This window comes from Fundulus heteroclitus, chromosome 18, assembly GCF_011125445.2.
Source record: "Fundulus heteroclitus isolate FHET01 chromosome 18, MU-UCD_Fhet_4.1, whole genome shotgun sequence".
NCBI lineage: Eukaryota > Metazoa > Chordata > Actinopteri > Cyprinodontiformes > Fundulidae > Fundulus > Fundulus heteroclitus.
The window spans coordinates 30833969-30853670 of NC_046378.1; the positions used below are offsets into that span (position 1 = coordinate 30833969).

Here is a 19702-nt window from a genome sequence, read left to right on the forward strand (position 1 = left end):
AAACTTGTGGCTTTCCATCTAGCGCTATTCCAGCATTCATTCAGGATGAGAGCTGCGTAACAGCAGACGCTCATGGAGCCCGATCGCTGGGCCGATGGACATGCTCATCATCAGCATGTCTCACATATCTGTTCAGAGCATTCATTCATATTAGCTGCCCAAGGCTCTCAACTTAAAGGCGTCCCATCATTCATGTGTCCTGTCATCACTGTTTATTCCTTCATGGTCATTCGTTCATTCATATGCATCATCCCTGAGACTGACCGTATCATTTATTCTGTCACTTGTCCTGTCAATCATCTTGTCATTCAGGTGTTCTGCCATTTGACCTGTCATATGTCCTGTCATTCAGGTTTTGGGGGGTTCTTTATAAATAGTTGGTTCGCAGATTCTCGATCACTCCAACAACTGGGCCGATCATCATCATCCCTCACATATCTGTTCTGAGCATTCATTCATTTAGCTACTCAATGCTCTCTCAGGTTTAAGGTAATTCAACTACAAATACTGATGGTGGTTCAAAACTCATTCACATTATTTGTAGACCTGTGTTCTCCCTATCATACACCCTGTCGGGTACCCTTACATGCATTCTTTCGTATTTGTAATGCATTCTGTCATGCATTTCTTGTGCGTCTGGTCATGTCTGGTCTTGCGTCATGTCATGCGTCCTTTCATGCATTCTGTCATGCATCCTGTTATGCATCCGGTTGCATCCTGTCATGTGTCCTGTCACTTGTCTTGCATCTCGTCATGATCACTCGGTGTCGCGTCTGGTCCTGCATCTCGTCATGTGTTCTCTTATGCATGCCGTCATGCATTCTGTTATGCATCCCGTTGCATCCGTCATGCGTCCTGTCACCTGTCTTGCATCTCGTCATGATCACTCGTCTTGTCGTGTCTGGTCCTGCGTCTTGTCGTGCGTCCCTTCATGCATTCCGTCATGCATTCTCCTATGCATCCTGTCATGCATCCTATCATGTGTCCTGTCACCTGTCTTGCATCTCGTCATGATCACTAGTTTTTTTTATGTGCATCATCCGCAAGAAAGCATCCGCAAAAAAGCATCCGCATCCGCAAGAAATCATCTGCATCTGCAAGAAATCATCATAAACATTCCTAAGCACCTCCCAATTCATTCAAAGAACTTTGGTAAGCCTTCGCGGCAACGGCCCTGTATTGGTAAGTCTTCGCGGCAACGGCCCTGTGTTGGTAAGCCTTCTACTTCTTTTCTATTGCTTATCTCGCTGGTCTCTGTTCTTATCAATTCCAGTTTCTCTGCTTCTGAGCATACAGACGCACTGGCCTCAACCTTGGCAATTTTTTGGGGGGAACATCCCTATTGTCATACACCTGCTTATGCATATTGAAGTATAATTCAGCGTGAATGTTTCCTGCCGAGGTCTGAGCGCCAAAGTCTTAAAATATTGTATCAATAAATTCTTCTAATTGTCTATACTTTCCGTGTGAGTTTTTCAGATTGAAATGGAGCTAAAGCGGAAATTCAGACTGAAGAAACTCATTGCCTACCTCAACCAATCAGAGACTCATTCGCCTCCGACACAAGCCAACCAGCTTTGAACTGCTCCTCCACGAAGCCAATCAGCATCCTGGATCCATTTAAAAAGAACTATGAATCCACATCTCAGCCTTCTGCCTGCGGGCGAGCAGTCGCTGGCAGAAGTATGCCTGCCACAGGCTGATTTATAACTACTTGAGAACAGCTGAGAGACATGCTGCTGATTGGAGAGCAGCAGGCAGCAGCTGGAGTTGATTGCTCACAGGGAGAGCAGAGCAGGCAGATGGGCCAGAATCATAACATTTAAAGTATTAGCGATGAAGTGAGTAACACCAGAGAAACAAAGCACTGTTTTGTAGTTGACAAAAACGCCCTAAGCAAAGCATTTCCAGACATACAAACCTCTACACTGCTTCGATTTACTTGAAAAAATTGTTTTAAATATGTGATTTGATGCCACATCCTATACTGCTTCAAGCTGTAGAACAACAGGACATTGAGATCCTACATCGAAAGCCAAATGTGCACAAATTGCCAGGGTGTGGTATATACAGTTCAATTCAAATTAAATTCAAAAATACTTTATTAATCCCAAAGGGAAATTAAATGCTGGTGTAACTCATACAGGGTTCGTCAACAAGTTGTTGGAGTAGATATTGATGGCTGCAGGCGGAAAGGGTCTGTCTTAGAGGTGGTCTGGATAAGCCTCTGACTAAAAACACACTGTTGCTGTACAACAGCTTGGAGTTGTCCATAATGTTCTTAATTTTATAAAGAATACTTCTGTGCAACGTCATCTCCAGGGGTTCTAGAAGAGTACCCAGAACAGAGTAGGCCTTTATTATCAACTTATTAAGCTTATTTAAGTCAGTTGCTTCGATGCTACTACCGCAACAGATGATGTCAGAGGAGATCACACTCTCCACAACAGACTTATAGAAGATCTACAGCATCTTGCTTCAAACCCTTAAGGACCTTAGCTTCCTCGGGAAGTACAGTTTGTTCTGTCCCTCCTTATAGACAGCTTCAAAGTTGCGTCTCCAGTCCATTCTGTTGTCCAGATGAACACCGAGGTATTTATATTTAACCACCACCTCCACTTCTTATCCCAGTACGGTTGTCGTGTTGGTCCTATTCCTATTTCACCATAAATCTACAACCATATCCATTATTTTATCCACATTTACAATGAGATAACTGTTTCCTTTTTTTGTGTGCCCTGTTTGGCAATGTGGCAACAAGAATTGTTGTCTTAATGCCAAAAAGAGCCCGACAGATTTTACTTTCACAAGCGGAGTCTTACCGTTTTTGCTATAGTGCTCCGCTTGATTTATACATGCAAGAAGCTTTATTATAATTTATGCAAGTAATATTTCATGTTAAATTGACACTGAAACAAGAAGGTAGAAGAGAAAAAAGGAGAAAAGGTGAAAGAGAAAGAGGAGAGAAAAGAGAGAGAACGATACAACATCCTCAGTCTGCTTCTTCACCTGCAAAGAGAAATGTAAAAAGAACAGCACAACCAGCTGATAAAGTATTACACATACAATCAAGTAACACCTTGATAACATCACTGAAGAATATACAGTATTAATTACTGTATATTAGTGTCTTGTATATATACTGCATGTGTAAAGTGACAGCTGAAGATAATAACAAGGAATTTCTGTATAGAAGTGCATCTGTAAGTACCTGGATCCAAGCACCTGTAAGTGTTTGTGAGAGTATGTTTGTGTATTTAAGGTTGAAAAAAATCCATGTCTCTGGGGTAGACACCATGTGGACCTGCAGCCTTGTTCCGGTTTAATCTCTCTAGCTGCCTCTTCACTGGACTTCTAGAGACAGAAAAAGTGGAAGGGGTAGGAAGAAGGAGACGCACATCTTTTTTCTGAGAAGAAACATGCAGAAGCGTCCATGGCTAAGGCGGCAGATAAAACATCTGAGATATGACAGGGAAGTTTTATGTCAAAGAAGGGCGTGATGGTAAATAGCTTGTGCTTGTATAGCACTTTAACTAGTCTTGACAACATACAAAGCGCTTCACACTACAGTTTTAATCACATATTCATTCACACACACATTCACACACTGACGGTGGTGAGCTATGTTAGTAGCTACAGCTGCCCAAGGGCAGACTGACAGAGGCGAGGCTGCCATGCACCGGCACCACCAGGCCCTCTGAACACCGTCAGCAGGCAATGCGGGTGAAGTGTCTTGCCCAAGGACACAATGGAGACAATCAGAGTGGGGGATCGAACCGGCAACCTGCCAATGGCAGGATAAACTCCCTAACCTCAGTATTTTCAAATCAGTTTGTTCTGAGATAAAGCTTTTGAAAACAATACTTAAATTAGGTAAGGGAGAGAACAGTTCAGAGTACTTTCAGGGACAATATAGACTTTTCATTTTGTATTAATATGACCTCTAATTGACCCAGCAGGCTTAGTACATAGAACATTAGGACAATTAAACTTTCTTACATACAATAAACCTAATAATGCAGTGTGTTCTATCCATCTGTTCCAGGGCAACTGTGGTGAATGACCAGTGTAAAGCCCTTTAGGGTTGTCAGACTTGATAAAGCGCTCTAAAAGAACAAGTCATTTACCAAGACATACATATATTGGTGTAGATCTAAGGCATGCACTCATATAGAAATGTATAAACAGATTTGCTTTTCAAAAACAGAGGTAGAACAAGAAGGCTGGTCAGAAACCAGCAGAAGCTGTGCACTGCAAAGGACTCCAACCGCAACTGATAATGCTAGCGGAGTAAACCAGGAACAAACAGCAGGTGTACGCTCAAAAACTAACCAAATTTATGAAGCGCCAATGTACACATTGGTTGAAAAATGGCACTTAAGGCCTAAGATAAGCAGATCCCACACAGCCACATAAGCAGCTGACATGCAGCAGGGCCCAGCTTCAGAGTTAGTGGATATTCAGACTAATTTATGGGGTAAATTCCTGCATACCCCTTGCTTATCCATTTCCATATAACACCACATGTAAAATTTATTTATTCCAACATTCTCTCTCTGCTCTGATTAAAGTGTATCCATGTATGTTTGTATGTGTATGTGCACCTGCACATCACTTCCAATGCTGAACTGTACATAACAATAATAAATGATAATACTGTTTAGTCCTGCATCCTTTGCACTCTGCTCATTGCAACATTGCAGTAATGTCTAAGTCGGTCCACTTTCTTTCTAGTGTAGTATTGTGCCTGTGCGTGATGTTATTTTAGGTAATGCATGTATTTATGATCCAACACATTTTCTCATGGGTCATCTGTGGGTTACATAAAAGACAGAAGCTCTCTACATGACAGTTTGGTTGAGGATGAGGAAACGGACTGCTAAAGGTAAGAACTCACAAGTTTTTGACGTTTGGATGAAAGCAGTTTTTGCTTTATAATATAATGTTACTTTTCGGTCGAAATATCTCATCAGCCAGATCGATAAAGACTGCAATTCCTTGCAGCAAAGGAGATACCATAAGAAAGAAGACTGCAAGCATGTCTGCCAATTCATCAGTGAGATTTTTTGTACTGACTACCCTTGGCTTACCTTCTGCATATATGTACCCAGCATTTGTATTCGGAACACTTACCTATCTCATTATTGTATTCTGCAATTTGCTTGTAATATTGACAATTGTAGTGAGTAAAAGGCTACATAAACCTATGTTTCTCCTGCTTATTAATCTGACCATTAGTGACATTCTAGGGGCATCAGCTTTTTTTCCTCACCTTGTTTTCAGCATTTTGACACAGAACAGAATGATCTCCACTCCTGCATGTATAACTCAAGCTTTTCTCATTCACTTGTATGGTACCGGAAACCTTCTGGTATTAAGTGCTATGGCATATGATAGATACATTGCAATATGCAATCCACTAAAGTATAACGCTATCATGAGTTCAAGTATTATTATTAGAATCATCTTTTTTATATGGGTTTCAGATTTCTTACTTATAGTCACACTGTTGGCTTTAACTTTTCAATGTAAAATTTGCAGGACAGATATAGTAGATTTATATTGTAACAATCCATCCTTCTTAAAACTAGCATGCGGGGACACCACCGTGAGCAACTATTATGGGATATTCCTAACCTTTATATTAACAGGAGGTTCAATGTTAATAATAGCCTTCACATATATACAGATTTTGCGTACATGTGTTATGACTAATAATATTGATGCCAGGAGAAAAGCCATTCAAACATGTGGGACCCATTTAGTTGTTTTTTTAATCCTGCAAATTAATTCCAGCTTTACAATCTTCTCTCATCGTTTTCAGAATGTTTCTTCTTTTCTGAGAAGGGCTTTTGGGGTGTCTATTCTGATCTTTCCACCATTCCTGGACCCAATAATATATGGACTTAAAACAAAAGAACTAAAACAAAGTATGATAATGTTTCTAAAAAGGCATATGAGGTCAACAAAATAGCTTCCTTCTTTGTTGGAAAAAAGGAAGGGTTTGACATTGTTCCTTTGGCGACACGCATTTAATTTTGTATACAGGTTCGTTAAATTGTATTTATAATTTCAAAGCTATTTCAAAGTTCTCCACAAAATATGTTTTTATTAGTATATATAGTCAGATACATTAAGAGAAAAACAGTCACTGCTCTGGGTAGTGACTACTTGTACTTAAACCTATATGCTTTGTTGCTTTCTTAGCAAACCTCTTTTTTGCTACTTATTTAGTTATTTGGTCTCATGTTCATTTACTCAGAGCAGCTCTTCAGTAGATCATACTGTTCAACAAAAGGAGTGTTTTGTCAAAAACATTTGGTGAGTGATATGTAGTGAGTGATAACTATCAGGGCAGGTTTAGTCTGCCTTCAAGTAAGCTGAAGGAGTGTTTATGTGTATAATGTTTGAGACCCATGGTTGAGTTTATAACAAAAATAGGAACCTTTTTTCTGCTTAGTTCAGGTGCAAAGTACCAAACGCAAATGTGTCTAGTGTAATGGTTACATGTAAAATTTAACATGCTGTATTCTATTTGCTTTTTCACATGATGTAGCAATGAATTTTGTAATAAATGTTAATAAAATCTAATTCACCTTTTGTTATGCATGTTTCAACTTTTTGCAAGGTTGTATATTTTATCTAAGGAGATAATTTAGAATTTTTGTTTTTGCTTTTCTGTGTATATTTCTCAGTTGTGCAATGTCACTGTCTGGGGAATCTTTAGTTGTGATGGCTTAGCAGATATATGAGTAAAAATTTGAATTACACAAGTACAAAGTATTTTCAACAGAGAAACGGTGAGTAAAATTCTTCACTTAAGTTAAAGAAGTAGAAATATTTTAAATGTAACAGACCAATTATAAAATTCCTATTTTTAATTGAAATAAAATCAACATATTTTTAATAAAGGTAAGCACAAAGTATAATCTATATCTGATTTATCATCAGATAGGACCAAAGTTGACTCTATTATACGCTTTTTCCTTAATTTAAAGTATTAGCGACGAAGTGAGTAACACCAGAGAAACAAAGCACTGTTTTGTAGTTGACAGAAACGCCCTAAGCAAAGCATTTCCATACATATAAACCTCTACAATGCTACAATTTACTTGACAATAAAAGAAAATTTTGAATATGTGATTTGATGTCAGACCCTATAGTGCTTGAAGCTGTAGAACAACAGGACATTGAGCTCCTACATCGAAAGCCATATGTGCGCAAATTGCCAGTGTGTGGTATAAACAGCTCAATTCAATTCAATAATACTTTATTTTTGAATTGAGTTATAGATAATAGATTTCAGGCAGCATGTACACACATTTTCAAATCAGTTTGCTTCTGAAATAAAGCATTTTGAAACCAATACTTCCATTATTGTAAATGAACTGAGAAAGCGGACCCAGAATTCAGCCAGACCAGCAGAGGTTCAGTTTGATCTTTATTAACAAAAAGCAAAACAGGGAAAAAAACAAAAAGGACCGTCAATCCAAAAGATGGCACAGAAGCGGACGGATTCTCGGGGCAGACCAGGCAGGAACAGACAGAACGGGATGGCACAGATTTCTGGAGACGAGGTGGTTCAAAATCCAAAAGCAAAACATAACAAAACTTGCAAGAGGAGAACTCACCTACACTCAACAAGACGACCTGGCACTGATGTCTGGTCTCGACTGTTTATGTGGAGGAGGAAGCAGGTGAAACCGGTCAGAGATAATTGCAAGAGGGGTGGAGTAAGGCAGGTGTGCAGAGTGGGTAATTAGACCAGACATCAGTGCAGAGGATCAAAACAAGAAATAAGCCAGAAACCAAAGCTAAAAGCTGACAGGACAAGTGGACAGAAACTACACCAAACTTACTAAGAAACAAAATCACTCTAAAGTACAAATCTAAAAACAGAAGATAAAGCTAAGACTTAAACTGATGACAAAACAGGATAAACTAACAGTAAATAAAAACACAGACAAAACAAAAACTCAAAGTAACCAGATAACCTAAAGCAGGAGAGTAGAATAGCTTAAAAATAAAACCAGAACAGAAACCAGAATATTACAATTATGTAAGGGAGAGAACGATTCAGAGTACTTTCAGGGACAATATACACTTTTTATTTTGTATTGACTTGACCTCTAATTGACCCAGCAGGCTTACTACATAGAACATCAGGACAATGAAACTTTCATACAAACAATAAACCTTACTCTAAGAATGCAGTGTGTGTTCTATCAGTCTGTTCCAGGGCAGCTGTGGCTACAATGTAGCTTACCACCGTCAGGGTGTGAATGTGTGCACGAATGGGTGAATGACCAGTGTAAAGCACTTTGGGGTCGTCAGACTTGATAAAGCACTGTACAAGTACGAACCCTTTACCAAGCCATACATATATTGCTGTAGATCTGAGGCATGCACTCATACAGAAATGTATAAACAGAGTTGCTTTTCAAAAACAGAGGTACAACAAGAAGGCTGGTCAGAAACCAGCAGAAGCTGTGCACTGCAAAGGACTCCAACTGCAACTGATAATGCCAACAAACAGCAGGTGTAGCGCTCAAAAACCAACCAACTCTATGAAGCGCCAAAGTAGAAATTGGTTGGAAAATGGCACTTAAGGCCTCAGATAAGCAGATTCCACAGAGCCACACAAGCAGCTGACATGCAGTAGGGCCCCGTTTCAGAGTTAGTGGACATTCAAACTAATTTCTGGGGTAAATTCCTGCATGGCCTTGCTTATCCATTTCAGAAAGCTAAGAAGCCTTCACCCTGAGTCAAATTATGACAACAAATTACTCCGTGAAATAACCCTGCTACCGAATATGATTACCTCATATTATACAGATTGGGTCAGATTATACAGATTGGTCAAAAGTTTTCTATATAAGGGAACCAGTTGAATGCATCAAAGTCCCGACAAGCAGCAATCACTCCTGGAGAACCGTAGAGCTACAGGGAGAGCCGTCTGCATTGTCCATTGCTTTGCATCAATCCCTCATATTGAGCAAGCATGAAGCGACTGTGGAAAGAAAAACTCCCCATTATCTGGAAGGTAAAACCTCCAGCAGAACCGGGCTCAGTATGAACGGTCATCTGCCTCGACCGACTGGGGTCACAAATATGCCACAGAAATCTCTGTCGGGAGAGGCTGATCAAACCATGATTAAGTGTCTTATAATTTTTAGATTAATATATTTTCAAGCGTTATCATTTTCCGCCGCTGTCAATGATTTATTTAAATATTCTCATCCGCATATCGTTTTTTTTTATATATATAAAGAGCAGACGATCTCAGTTCTGAACAATTTTTTTGTGCTGCTCCTTGTTTTCATGCCAACAGCAGCTTTTTCATAACGTAGGAGAGCTGATCAAAGTGCCGAGTGGTGACTGGTGGCTGGGAGGAGTGGCACATGGAGTGGAAATAAACAGTCCAGAGAGTCCAAAAACATAAATAACCCCAAATTGTGACATATGGCTTGTTTAAACATAATTTTTGTTTTTGTTTCGTTCCGCCATGGTCCGATAGTGCTTGGAGTGTTAGTACAGCATTAATAGGGAACATTGATATTAAATAATTAACAGAAAGAATTACATGAAAAAAATCAATTGTCCTAAATGTTATTGATTTTTATTCAGTACATTTTCTTTAAAATGTTTTTTCCTCAAATAATGTTTTATTTACCTTGGAGTTGCATTGTGAATGAGTTGAACACCTACTATATGTTCTAAATAAGTTATGCTAATTTAACCTAATTCCATTCCTTTAAGACTAAATTTGGTTCTCTAACTTAGATCTGCAGTGAACCCAAGATTCATTGAATATTTGTTATAGTGATGGTTTTAAACTATTTTTATTTGTCTTTTGATCTTTTGTGTGTACATTGTTCCTTAGTTTCTTTAATCTTAATTTTGCTTAGTAGTTTAACTAAGTTTCAGTAGCCTAGTAGAGAGGATTTGTTGATTGAAATATATTGTTGAATCAGAAAAAGAACATTCTATAATGATGTTCACTGGATGTGCAATAATTTGTGTTAATAAATTCTTGTACTCAAAGATCAGTTGTCACTCATTTATTCCAAATGTATGCAGAGTTTTATGTTAGAAGAAACCCAGTGCTCAAATCACTCTTTCAACTATTGTTTTAATATCAGCTGATCGAGCTGATATTCACAATACCTAACAGACCAACAGTTATTTAATAAACATTAAATAACTTTGGTGGGGAATTACGGTACACTCGCCTGCATCTACTACTGCTCTAACAGCAGCACAACAAGCTACTGAAGCTGTTGTTGCATGCAACATTTGGTTCTTAGACACAAAACTCTAAAATTGTGGAAGGTTCCAGGAATAGTTTTTGCTGGGAACATGATGTCGAAAACTGGGACTGACCCAGATCCATGAGTAAACATCTGTATTGCCGTTGAAATGGCTTGTCCTATGTATTCAGCTAAAATGTTGAATACATCAGAGGAAAAGGATCAATAATAAAATAAGTTATGAGTGACGACAGAAATTAATGATTGAGTCTTATCAGCAGCAGGAGTTTATTTAGAGGATAGCAAGATCCAGCTATTGTTTTCGTAATTCACTTCCGCTTATCTGCAAGTTAATTTACATATTAGCTTAACATTTAGAGCCGAGCAAAATTGTCGGTTAGCAGTAAGCTAGCTTGCTAACAAAATATTTAGGTCCGAGCTAAATATTTAGTTTTCCAAAATAAATATTTAGTGCAAAGGAAATATACCGTGGAACTGTTCCTTCACATAAGCCATCACTCTGATGAACAGCTGACTGAGTGTAAAAAAAACCTCCTGTGTAACACCAAGGTAATTCTGCCTTTATATAGCCACCTGCTACCACTAATCATTTATTTATCCATTGTTCTTTGTTTCAGGGCTGTTCATACTGTTCATATCGTCTTATTGTATATACTATATACCAAACCCACCTACCTGATGTACATAACACCACATGTAAAAAAAATATTTATTCCAGCATTCTCTGCTCTGATTAAAGTGTATCCATGTATGTTTGTATGTGTATGTGCACCTGCACATCGCTTCCACTGCTGAAATGTACATAACAATAATAAATGATAATACTGTTTAGTCATTTATCCTCTGCACTCTGCTCATTGCAGCTTTGCATTATTGTCTAAGTCGGTCCACTTTCTTTATAGTGTATTATTGTTTAATTGTATAAGCGCGTTGTAAGCATTGCCTCCTCTCCTCATTCCTTCTGTATAGAAGCTGTCTAATCTTTTCTTCTGATATGCTGGTTCTTCCGTCTTTCTTGCACCTTTTACTTCCTCTACTCCTCTCCCTGAATTCTTTCATCCTGTCACCCTGTTTCCTGAGCCTATAATATAATTTCCTTTGCTGTAAGTATCTTAATTATTCATTAAAACATTTCATCCGCATCATTCTCTGCGCTTTGGTCCCCCTTCACCTCAATCATGACACAGCCAAACATTAGCTGACATCTTTTGGTGCAGTCGAGCTGTTTGGGATAGAAAAACAAGAACGATTTTATGAATTCCTCGTTTCAGCATAAATGATCTGCTTCTGAATAGGTTGCCGTCTTCCTGATAAATATGTAAATAAATAAAATATTCCATTTGTGAAATTGGCAAAATTGTTGTTTTTGAATTAACAGCTAAGCGCCATAGCATTCACCGTATGGCAATGATTCGTTTAATGTGCCTGTGCTTGATGTTATTTTAGGTAATGGATGTATTTATGATCTAACACCTTTTCTCATGGGTCATCTGTGGGTAATATAAAAGACAGAAGCTCTCTACATGACAGTTTGGTTGAGGATGAGGAAACGGACTGCTAAAGGTAAGAACTCACAAGTTTTTAACGTCTGGATGAATGCAGTCTTTGCTTTATAATATAATGTTACTTTTTGCTCAAAATATCTCATCAGCTAGAACAATAAAGACTGCAATTTCTCCCAGCAACGGAGATACCAGAAGAAAGAAGACTGCAAGCATGTCTGCCAATTCATCTTTAGTGAATTTTTTTGTACTGGCTACCTTGGGCTTACCTTCTGCATATATGTACCCAGCATTTGTATTCGGAACACTTACCTATCTCATTATTGTATTCTGCAATTCGCTTGTAATATTGACAATTGTAGTGAGTAAAAGGCTACATAAGCCTATGTTACTCCTGCTTATTAATCTGCCCATTAGTGACATTCTAGGGGCGTCAGCTTTTTTTCCTCACCTTGTTTTCAGCATTTTGACACAGAACAGAATGATCTCCACTCCTGCATGTACAATTCAAGCTTTTCTCATTCACTTGTATGGTACCGGAAACCTTCTGGTATTAAATGCTATGGCATATGATAGATACATTGCAATATGCAATCCACTAAAGTATAATGCTATCATGAGTTCAAGTATTATTATAAGAATCATCTCTTTTATATGGGTTTTCAATTTCTCGATTATAGTAATACTGTTGGCTTTAACTTTTCAATGTAAAATTTGCAGGACAAATATAGTAGATTTATATTGTAACAATCCATCCTTCATAAAACTAGCATGCGGGGACACCACCGTGAGCAACTATTATGGGATATTCATAACCTTTATCGTATCGGGAGGTTCAGTGTTAATAATAGCCTTCACATATATACAGATTTTGCGTACATGTGTTATGACTAATAATATAGATGCCAGGAAAAAAGCCATTCAAACATGTGGGACCCATTTAGTTGTTTTTTTAATACTGCTAATTAATACCACCTTTACAATCTTCTCTCATCGTTTTCAGAATGTTTCCCCTTTTCTGACAAGGGCTTTTGGGGTGTCTATTCTGATCTTTCCACCATTCCTGGACCCAATAATATATGGACTTAAAACAAAAGAACTAAAACAAAGTATGATAATGTTTCTAAAAAGGCATATGAGGTCAACAAAATAGCTTCTTTCTTTGTTAGATAAAAGGAAGGGTTTGACATTGTTCCTTTGGCGACACACATTTAATTTTGTATAAAGGTTCTTTAAATTGTATTTATAATGTCAAAGCTATTTCAAAGTTCTCCACAAAATGTGTTTTTATTAGTATATATAGTCAGATACATTAAGAGAAAAACAGTCACTGCTTTGGGTAGTGACTACGTGTACTTAAACCTATATGCTTAGTTGCTGCCTTTGCAAACCTCTTTTTTTGCTACTTATTTAGTTATTTGGTCTCATGTTAATTTACTCAGATATAACTATCAGGTCAGGTTTAGTCTGCCTTCAAGTAAGCTGAAGGAGTGTTTATGTGTATAATGTTTGTGACTCATGGTTGAGTTTATAACAAAAAAGGAACCTTTTTTTCTGATTAGTTTAGGTGCAAAGCAGTAAGCGCAAATGTAAATGTGTTTAGTGTAATGGTTTCATGTAAAAGTTTAACATGCTGTATTCTATTTGCTTTTTCATATGAAGTAGCAATGAATGTTGTAATAAATGCTAGTAAAATCTAATTCTTGTGTTGTTATGCATGTTTTTTCTGTGTATATTTCTTAGTTGTGCAATGCCACTGTGTGGGGATTCTGTAGTTGTGATTGGTAAGCAGATATATGAGTAAAAATTTAAATTGCACAAGTACAAAGTATTTTTAATTAAGGTAAGCACATAGTATAATCTTTATCTGATTTATCATCAGGTAGGACCAAAGTTGAATCTATTATATGCTTTTTCCTTGATTTAAGCTATTAGTGATGAAGGTAGTAACACTAGAGGAACAAAGCACCATCTAGTATTTGACAGAAAAGTCTCTGAGCAAAGCATTTGCAGACATACAAACCTCTACACTGCCAACAATTACTTGAAAAAGAAAATTAAATAGGTGACTTGATGCCACGCAGATCTTGTAGTGCTTGAAACTGTAGGACATTGTGATCTTACATTGAAAGCCAAATGTGCACAAATCACCAGTGTGTGGTATAAACTAAAATGCAAACTCAGTTCAAAAATACTTTATTAATCCCAAAGGGAAATTAAATGCTGATGTAACTCATATAATGGTGGGTTCTTCAACAAGTTGTTGGTATACTGATGGCTGCTGCCAGAAAGGGTCTGTCTTACAGCTGATCTGGATAAGCCTCTGACTGAAAACACACTGCTGCTGTACAACAGTCTGATTGAGAGGATGCCTAGGGTTGTCCATAATGTTCTTCATTTTATAAAGAATGCTTCTTTGCAAAGTCATATCCAGAGGCTCTAGAGGAGTACCCAGAACAGAGCAGGCCTTCATTATTAACTTGTTGAGCTTCTTTAAATCAGTTGTTCTAATGCTGCCACCTCAACAGATGTTGTCACATATCCCACAACAGACTTATAGAAGATCTACATCATTTTGCTTCTAACCTGAAGGACCTAAGCTACCTTAGGTAGTACATTTTGTTCTGTTCCTTCTTATAGACAGCTTTAAAGTTGCATCTCCAGTCCAGTCTGTTATTCAGATGAACACCGAGGTAACACCATGCCACAAACCAGTCCACTAGCTCCCTGTACTCAGCTTCAGATTGTCCATCTCTATTGCATCCAACAACTGCAGAGCCATGTGATATTTCTGCAGGTGACAGGAGTCTATCTTGTATTGGAAGTCTGATGTGTAAACAGTGAAAAGCAATGGTGACAGTACAGTCCCTTGTGATGCTCCTGACTACCTGGTTAGACACACAACCCTTGAGTCTCAAAAACTGTGGTCTATTTGTCACGTAGTCTCGGATCCAGGTGATTGTTGAGACCTCCACCCCAGTGTTCTGGAGTTTCTGACAAAGCAAGTCAGGTTGTGTTAAATGCACTAGATAAATCAAAGAAGAGCATTATCATAGTACTGTCTTCCTTGTCTAAATGACAGTGGGTTTGTTGAAGCAAGTGTATGATGGCATCTTGAACTCCAACTCAACGGCAATGAGCAAACTGCAAGATGTCCTGATAGCTGCTTGTTTGCTTACTCAGGTGTACCGACAGGAGTCTCTCTAGAACCTTCATGATGTGGGATGTCAGAACAAAAGTTCTAAAGTCATTAAGATGGACAGATAGGTGAGCTTTCTTTGGTACCGGAACAATGCAGGGGATCTTCCACGAGACTGAAACCTTCTCCTTGCTCAGGCGAAGGTTAAAGAGGTGCTGTAGAATCCCAGAGAGCTGCTCCTCACAGGCATTCGGGACTCTGTGGTTGACACCATCTGGACCTGCAGCCTTGTTCTGGTTCAATCTCTCTTGCTGCCTCTTCACTTCACTTCTAGAGACAGAATAGTGGAAGGGGTAGGAAAAGGGAGAAGCACCATCTTCTTCTGAGAGCAAACGTGCAGAAGCAGAAGGGTCCATGGCTGAGGCGAAACATAGAACATCTGAGGTGTGACAGGGAAGTTTTGTGTCAAAGAACGGTGTGATGACTGTTTGGCTGTGGACAGGATATACCAAGTGTCATATATGTATATTAAGAAGCTCTGTCTGATGTACATCCTCAGTCAGATCATCACAATAACCATATATGGATTTCAGTTTCAAAATGGAGTGATCATTATCCACCTACTCTGTTTGGATGACACCATGATGTGTGCCAACAACAGAGATGGGAAGAGTAGACAGAAATTGTACTCAAGCAAAACTAGTGCTACTTTAATATATATTTTACTGAAGTAGAAATAAAAACTACTCTGTAATGTAAGCTGGACAGGCAGAAAATGCAATATTCTAACCAGACATGGTGTTGTGCTTGAAAAGATTTATTAACAAAAACCTGGTTTAGACAGAAATCCTCCGCAGGAAGTAAGCTGGAGCCTGGCGATGCTGAGAGCAGGCTGCTTTCAGAGGGTGATGAGTAGAATGGCTGCTGCTTTATCTGAGTCCAAGGAACAGGCTGGGGTCATGAACAGAAAGTCTGAGATGGGCAGGCTTGGCAGGCTTGCAAAAGAATTCATACACCTTGATCATTTCCACATTTTGTCACAATATAACCACAAACGTAAATAGATTTTATTGGAATCTTCTGTGAAAGACCAACACAAAGTGGGGTACAATTTTGAAGTAGATAATTATACATAGTAAAAAAAAAAAATAGAAATAAAAACTGGAAAGTGCAGTGTGCAAAAGTATCCAGACCCCTTTTTCAATGCGACCAATTGCCTTCAGAGGTTGCCTGGTGATTGCTAATGACTTAATAGAGTCCACCTGTGTGTAATCTAATCTCAGTACAAATACAGTAGCTCTGTGACGGGCCCCAGATGTTGGTTAAGAGAAAATGTGGGCACAAATAACTTAATGAAGTTAAAAGGAACACTCCAGACTGCTCAGGGACAAAGTTGTGGAGAAGTTTAAAGCAGTTTGGGCTATGAAAGGATTTCCCAAGCTTTGAAAATCTCACGAAGCACTGTTCAATCCATCATTTGGAAATAGAAAGAGTATGGTACAACTGTAAGCCTAAATAGACAAAGCCGTCAGTCTAAACTTACAGGCCGAATAAGGAGAGCACTGATCAGAGATACAGCCAAGAGGCCCATGGTGACTCTGGATGAACTGCAGAGATCTATAGCTACGGTGGGGGAATCTATCCCCAGGACAACTATTAGTCATGCTCTGCACAAATGTGGTCTTTATGGAAGAGCAGCAAGAAGAAAGCCATTGCTAAAAGAAAACCATAAGAAGTCCTCTTTGCAGTTTTCTCAGAAGCCATGTTGGGGACACAGGAAACATGTGGAAGAAGGTGAGACAAGACCAAAATGAAACTTTTTTGGCCAAAATGCAAAACACTATGTGTAGCAGAGAACTAACACTGCACATCAATCTGAACACACCATCCCCACTGTCAAATACGGTGATGGCAGCATCATGCTCTGGGCTGCTTCTCTTCAGCAGGGACATGGAAGATGGTCAGAGTTGATGGGAAGATGGATGGAGGCAAACTCAGGGCAATCTTGGAATAAAACTTGATGGAGACTGCAAAACACCTGAGACTGGGGTAGAGGTTCACCTTCCAGCAGGACCACAACCCTAAACACAAAGCCAGGGCTACAATGGAATGGTTTAAAACTAAACATATTCATGTGTTAGAATGGCCTAGTCAAAGTCCAGACCTAAACCCAATCGAGAATCTGTGGCAAAATCTGAAAACTGCTATTCACAAATGCTCTCCATCTAATCTGACAGAGTTTGAGGTGTTTTGAATAGAAGAATGGACAAAGATTTCAGTCACAAAATGTGCAAAGTTGGTAGAGACATATCCCAAAAGACTTGCTGATGAAATTGCAGCAAAAGGTATTTCTGCTAAGTATTTACTCAGGGGGGCTGAATGCATTGCCCTTTTCAGGTTTTATTAAAAAAAAAAAAATCTTAGTCTTTTGCATAAAATTCCAATAAAATATATTTATGTATATATAGATGTTTTTTTGTTTTCAAAAAATTACTTAACTTTTTGTAACTGAGTAAATGTAACTAGTAACTATTTACATAGAATTTCACAACCAGGTAACTGGGATAGTGTTAAAGAGCAAAGAATAATATAGTTGTCATGTTTTGTTTTGTTTTCTAAGGAACCCCCCTGTGAACCCACACTAAAGAAAAAACTGCAAAACTCGAAACACTCCTGAGAATCAGATGCCGTTTAGCCATAATTAAACGTATAAAGAGGCCAGTATTGCTCAATGCTTTACCATTTAGGCATTGAAAACCTGTGCCCTAGCTTGGCTGATCACTGCAAAAGGGAATTTTGTTCGGTGGGGCTGCTTGTTTTCTGTTGTTTTAGTCTTTAAAGTTTGATTCTATAACATGTTGAGGTGCGTTCAAAATACTTAATATGATGTATGGACTGTTTTTGGGCTGAAAGAGTGGTAATATGTGCAACTTTAATTGCTATATTTTTTGTTTGTAAAGCTGAGGCTGTTTATATAGAGTTTGTGATGCTATGAATGCCTTTTTTAATTCACATAAATGGAAGCGATAAAAATGGCCAATCTATATAACACATCTGTTTTACAGCTAAACAGCTATAACATATCTTATGAAGGTGTCTTCCCTGCATTCCTTTTTGCTACCCTAAACTACATGATCATCCTGTTCTGCAACCTTACGCTAATTCTTACCATTGTGATGAACAAATCTTTGCATCAGCCAATGCATCTCTTCCTGCTGAGCCTCCCTATCAACGACCTGATAGGTTCTTCAGCTGTCTTTCCGCAGCTCATTAAGGAGCTACTGACAAACAGCAGAAGGATGCAGTTCTCGGCTTGTATTGCACAAGCTTTTTTCATCCATATCTACGCAGCGGGTACAGTGTTCATTCTTAGTGCGATGGCCTATGACAGATACATCGCCATTTGTCACCCTTTGCGTTACAGCACTGTTATGACTAATGCTCACATCATGAAAATAATCACATTAGTGTGGTCTTCTTGTGTGGTTTTAATAGCTGTGCTTTTCATTTTGCTTTTGCGTTTGCGCCGCTGTCGATCCGAAATATTTCACCCTTACTGTGATAATCCAAGTTTGTTGACTTTAGTATGTGAAGACACAACCATTAATAACATTTATGGTCTTTTTATAAGCGCTCTCTCGCAGGCGATAGCTAATGGAATGGTTTTGTATACGTATCTTCGGATCCTTATTGCTTGCTTTAGATCCAAACGGTCAGACACTAAAGCGAAAGCTCTGCAGACATGTGGTACACATCTTTTTGTTTTCCTTTTATTGGAGTGTTTGGGCCTTTTTACCATCATATCATACAGGATAAAGAATGTTCCGCCACATTTCAGAAGATTCCTCGGGGTGTCTACATTAATTTTCCCCCCAACAATAAACCCAATCATTTATGGACTTAAGACCAAAGAAATTCGTGAAAAAGTGATAAACGTTTTCAGAAGGAAATTGTTTTTTTATTAATGAAATATATTCAAACCTGAACTTTTACAAGTTGTAATATTTATGTTGTTATGTTTTTTTTCTCTAGCCATAATTTTCAGTGGACTTGTTAGATTAGTAATTTCCAAGTGTTTAATCTAAAACTGATGTTCTGTAATTGAGGCCTTAGGCTCTATTGTGTTATTAGTTCTTCTGGATGTCTTTTGTTCTTCAAGCAACTGCTTTTAACACTATGTATTTTTGAAAATTATATTTAAGTGATACCATTGCGTTACAGCAAGATTTACTGAAAGGATTGTTGTACATTTTTTTATTTATGTCAAGAACGTTGAACATTGTGTCTAAATGCCAGAAATTCCCAATATGAGGAATTAAACATCAGTTCCTCCTACTAAATATATTCTTCAAAATGTTATTAAATTAAATTAAAAACATACTTAAAGAGCTGTTAATACATTTAAATATTTGTATCCATATGTGGTGTGTTTTTTTTTTTTTTTTATTGAACCCCCCACTCCCAACAAAAAATAGTTATGCCATTAAGATGAGTCTTCGAAAAGCCTTTCTCAGAGAGGACAAAGGAAGTGCCAGGCGATGCAGAGAGCAGGGAATTTTAAAGTATTTCACCTACTATACATCCCACAATGGGACGGGAAAAAATCATAGTGACTGGATGATAAACAGCAGCTCAAAAAATGCTTTATTTGACCTAACATGCTGGCTGTTCTCTTAAAAGCAGAGAAATGGTAAAGTAGAGTACTAAATTCTGAGAGATTTTCAGAGCATGACAGACACTATGGAGACAGATGTTGTGTTTGTGTGGACAGGGGGGGTCCAAAAAGACAT

General features: G+C 38.3%; 3 protein-coding genes across 4 annotated transcripts; all 3 read left to right on the plus strand.

Moving 5' to 3' along the window:
• Positions 1–4875: 4875 nt before the first annotated feature.
• On the plus strand, positions 4876–6014 carry LOC105922805 (olfactory receptor 52B2-like). Its single transcript, XM_036150176.1, has 2 exons — positions 4876–4885; positions 4974–6014. The coding sequence occupies exon 2, from the start codon at positions 5039–5041 to the stop codon at positions 5972–5974; it is 936 nt and encodes a 311-aa protein (XP_036006069.1). The 5' UTR covers positions 4876–4885; positions 4974–5038; the 3' UTR covers positions 5975–6014.
• Positions 6015–11811: 5797 nt separating this feature from the next.
• On the plus strand, positions 11812–13444 carry LOC118566741 (olfactory receptor 52B2-like). 2 transcript variants are annotated; one of them, XM_036150026.1, is made up of 2 exons: positions 11812–11834; positions 11923–13444. In XM_036150026.1, exons 1-2 carry the CDS (start codon positions 11813–11815, stop codon positions 12924–12926), a joined length of 1026 nt encoding a protein of 341 aa, XP_036005919.1. In that variant the 5' UTR covers position 11812; the 3' UTR covers positions 12927–13444. The 2 variants fall into 2 exon arrangements, with proteins under 2 accessions (XP_036005919.1, XP_036005920.1); XM_036150027.1 differs by having other exon boundaries at positions 11818–11834; positions 11954–13444.
• A 4222-nt stretch (positions 13445–17666) lies between these two features.
• On the plus strand, positions 17667–19296 carry LOC118566717 (putative gustatory receptor clone PTE03). The gene has a single exon (XM_036149931.1). The coding sequence runs from the start codon at positions 17930–17932 to the stop codon at positions 18875–18877; it is 948 nt and encodes a 315-aa protein (XP_036005824.1). The 5' UTR covers positions 17667–17929; the 3' UTR covers positions 18878–19296.
• Positions 19297–19702: the final 406 nt, after the last annotated feature.

What these genes read in the sequence shown, in the direction of transcription:
- LOC105922805 (XM_036150176.1), top strand. Translation starts at nt 5,039, where the DNA reads ATGTCTGCCAATTCATCAGTGAGATTTTTTGTACTGACTACCCTTGGC.
- LOC118566741 (XM_036150026.1), top strand. Translation starts at nt 11,813, where the DNA reads ATGAGGAAACGGACTGCTAAAG. An exon ending in GAGGAAACGGACTGCTAAAG is followed by an intron (nt 11,835 to 11,922) that starts GTAAGAACTCAC and finishes ATATCTCATCAG; the next exon opens with CTAGAACAATAAAGACTGCA.
- LOC118566717 (XM_036149931.1), top strand. Translation starts at nt 17,930, where the DNA reads ATGGAAGCGATAAAAATGGCCAATCTATATAACACATCTGTTTTACAG.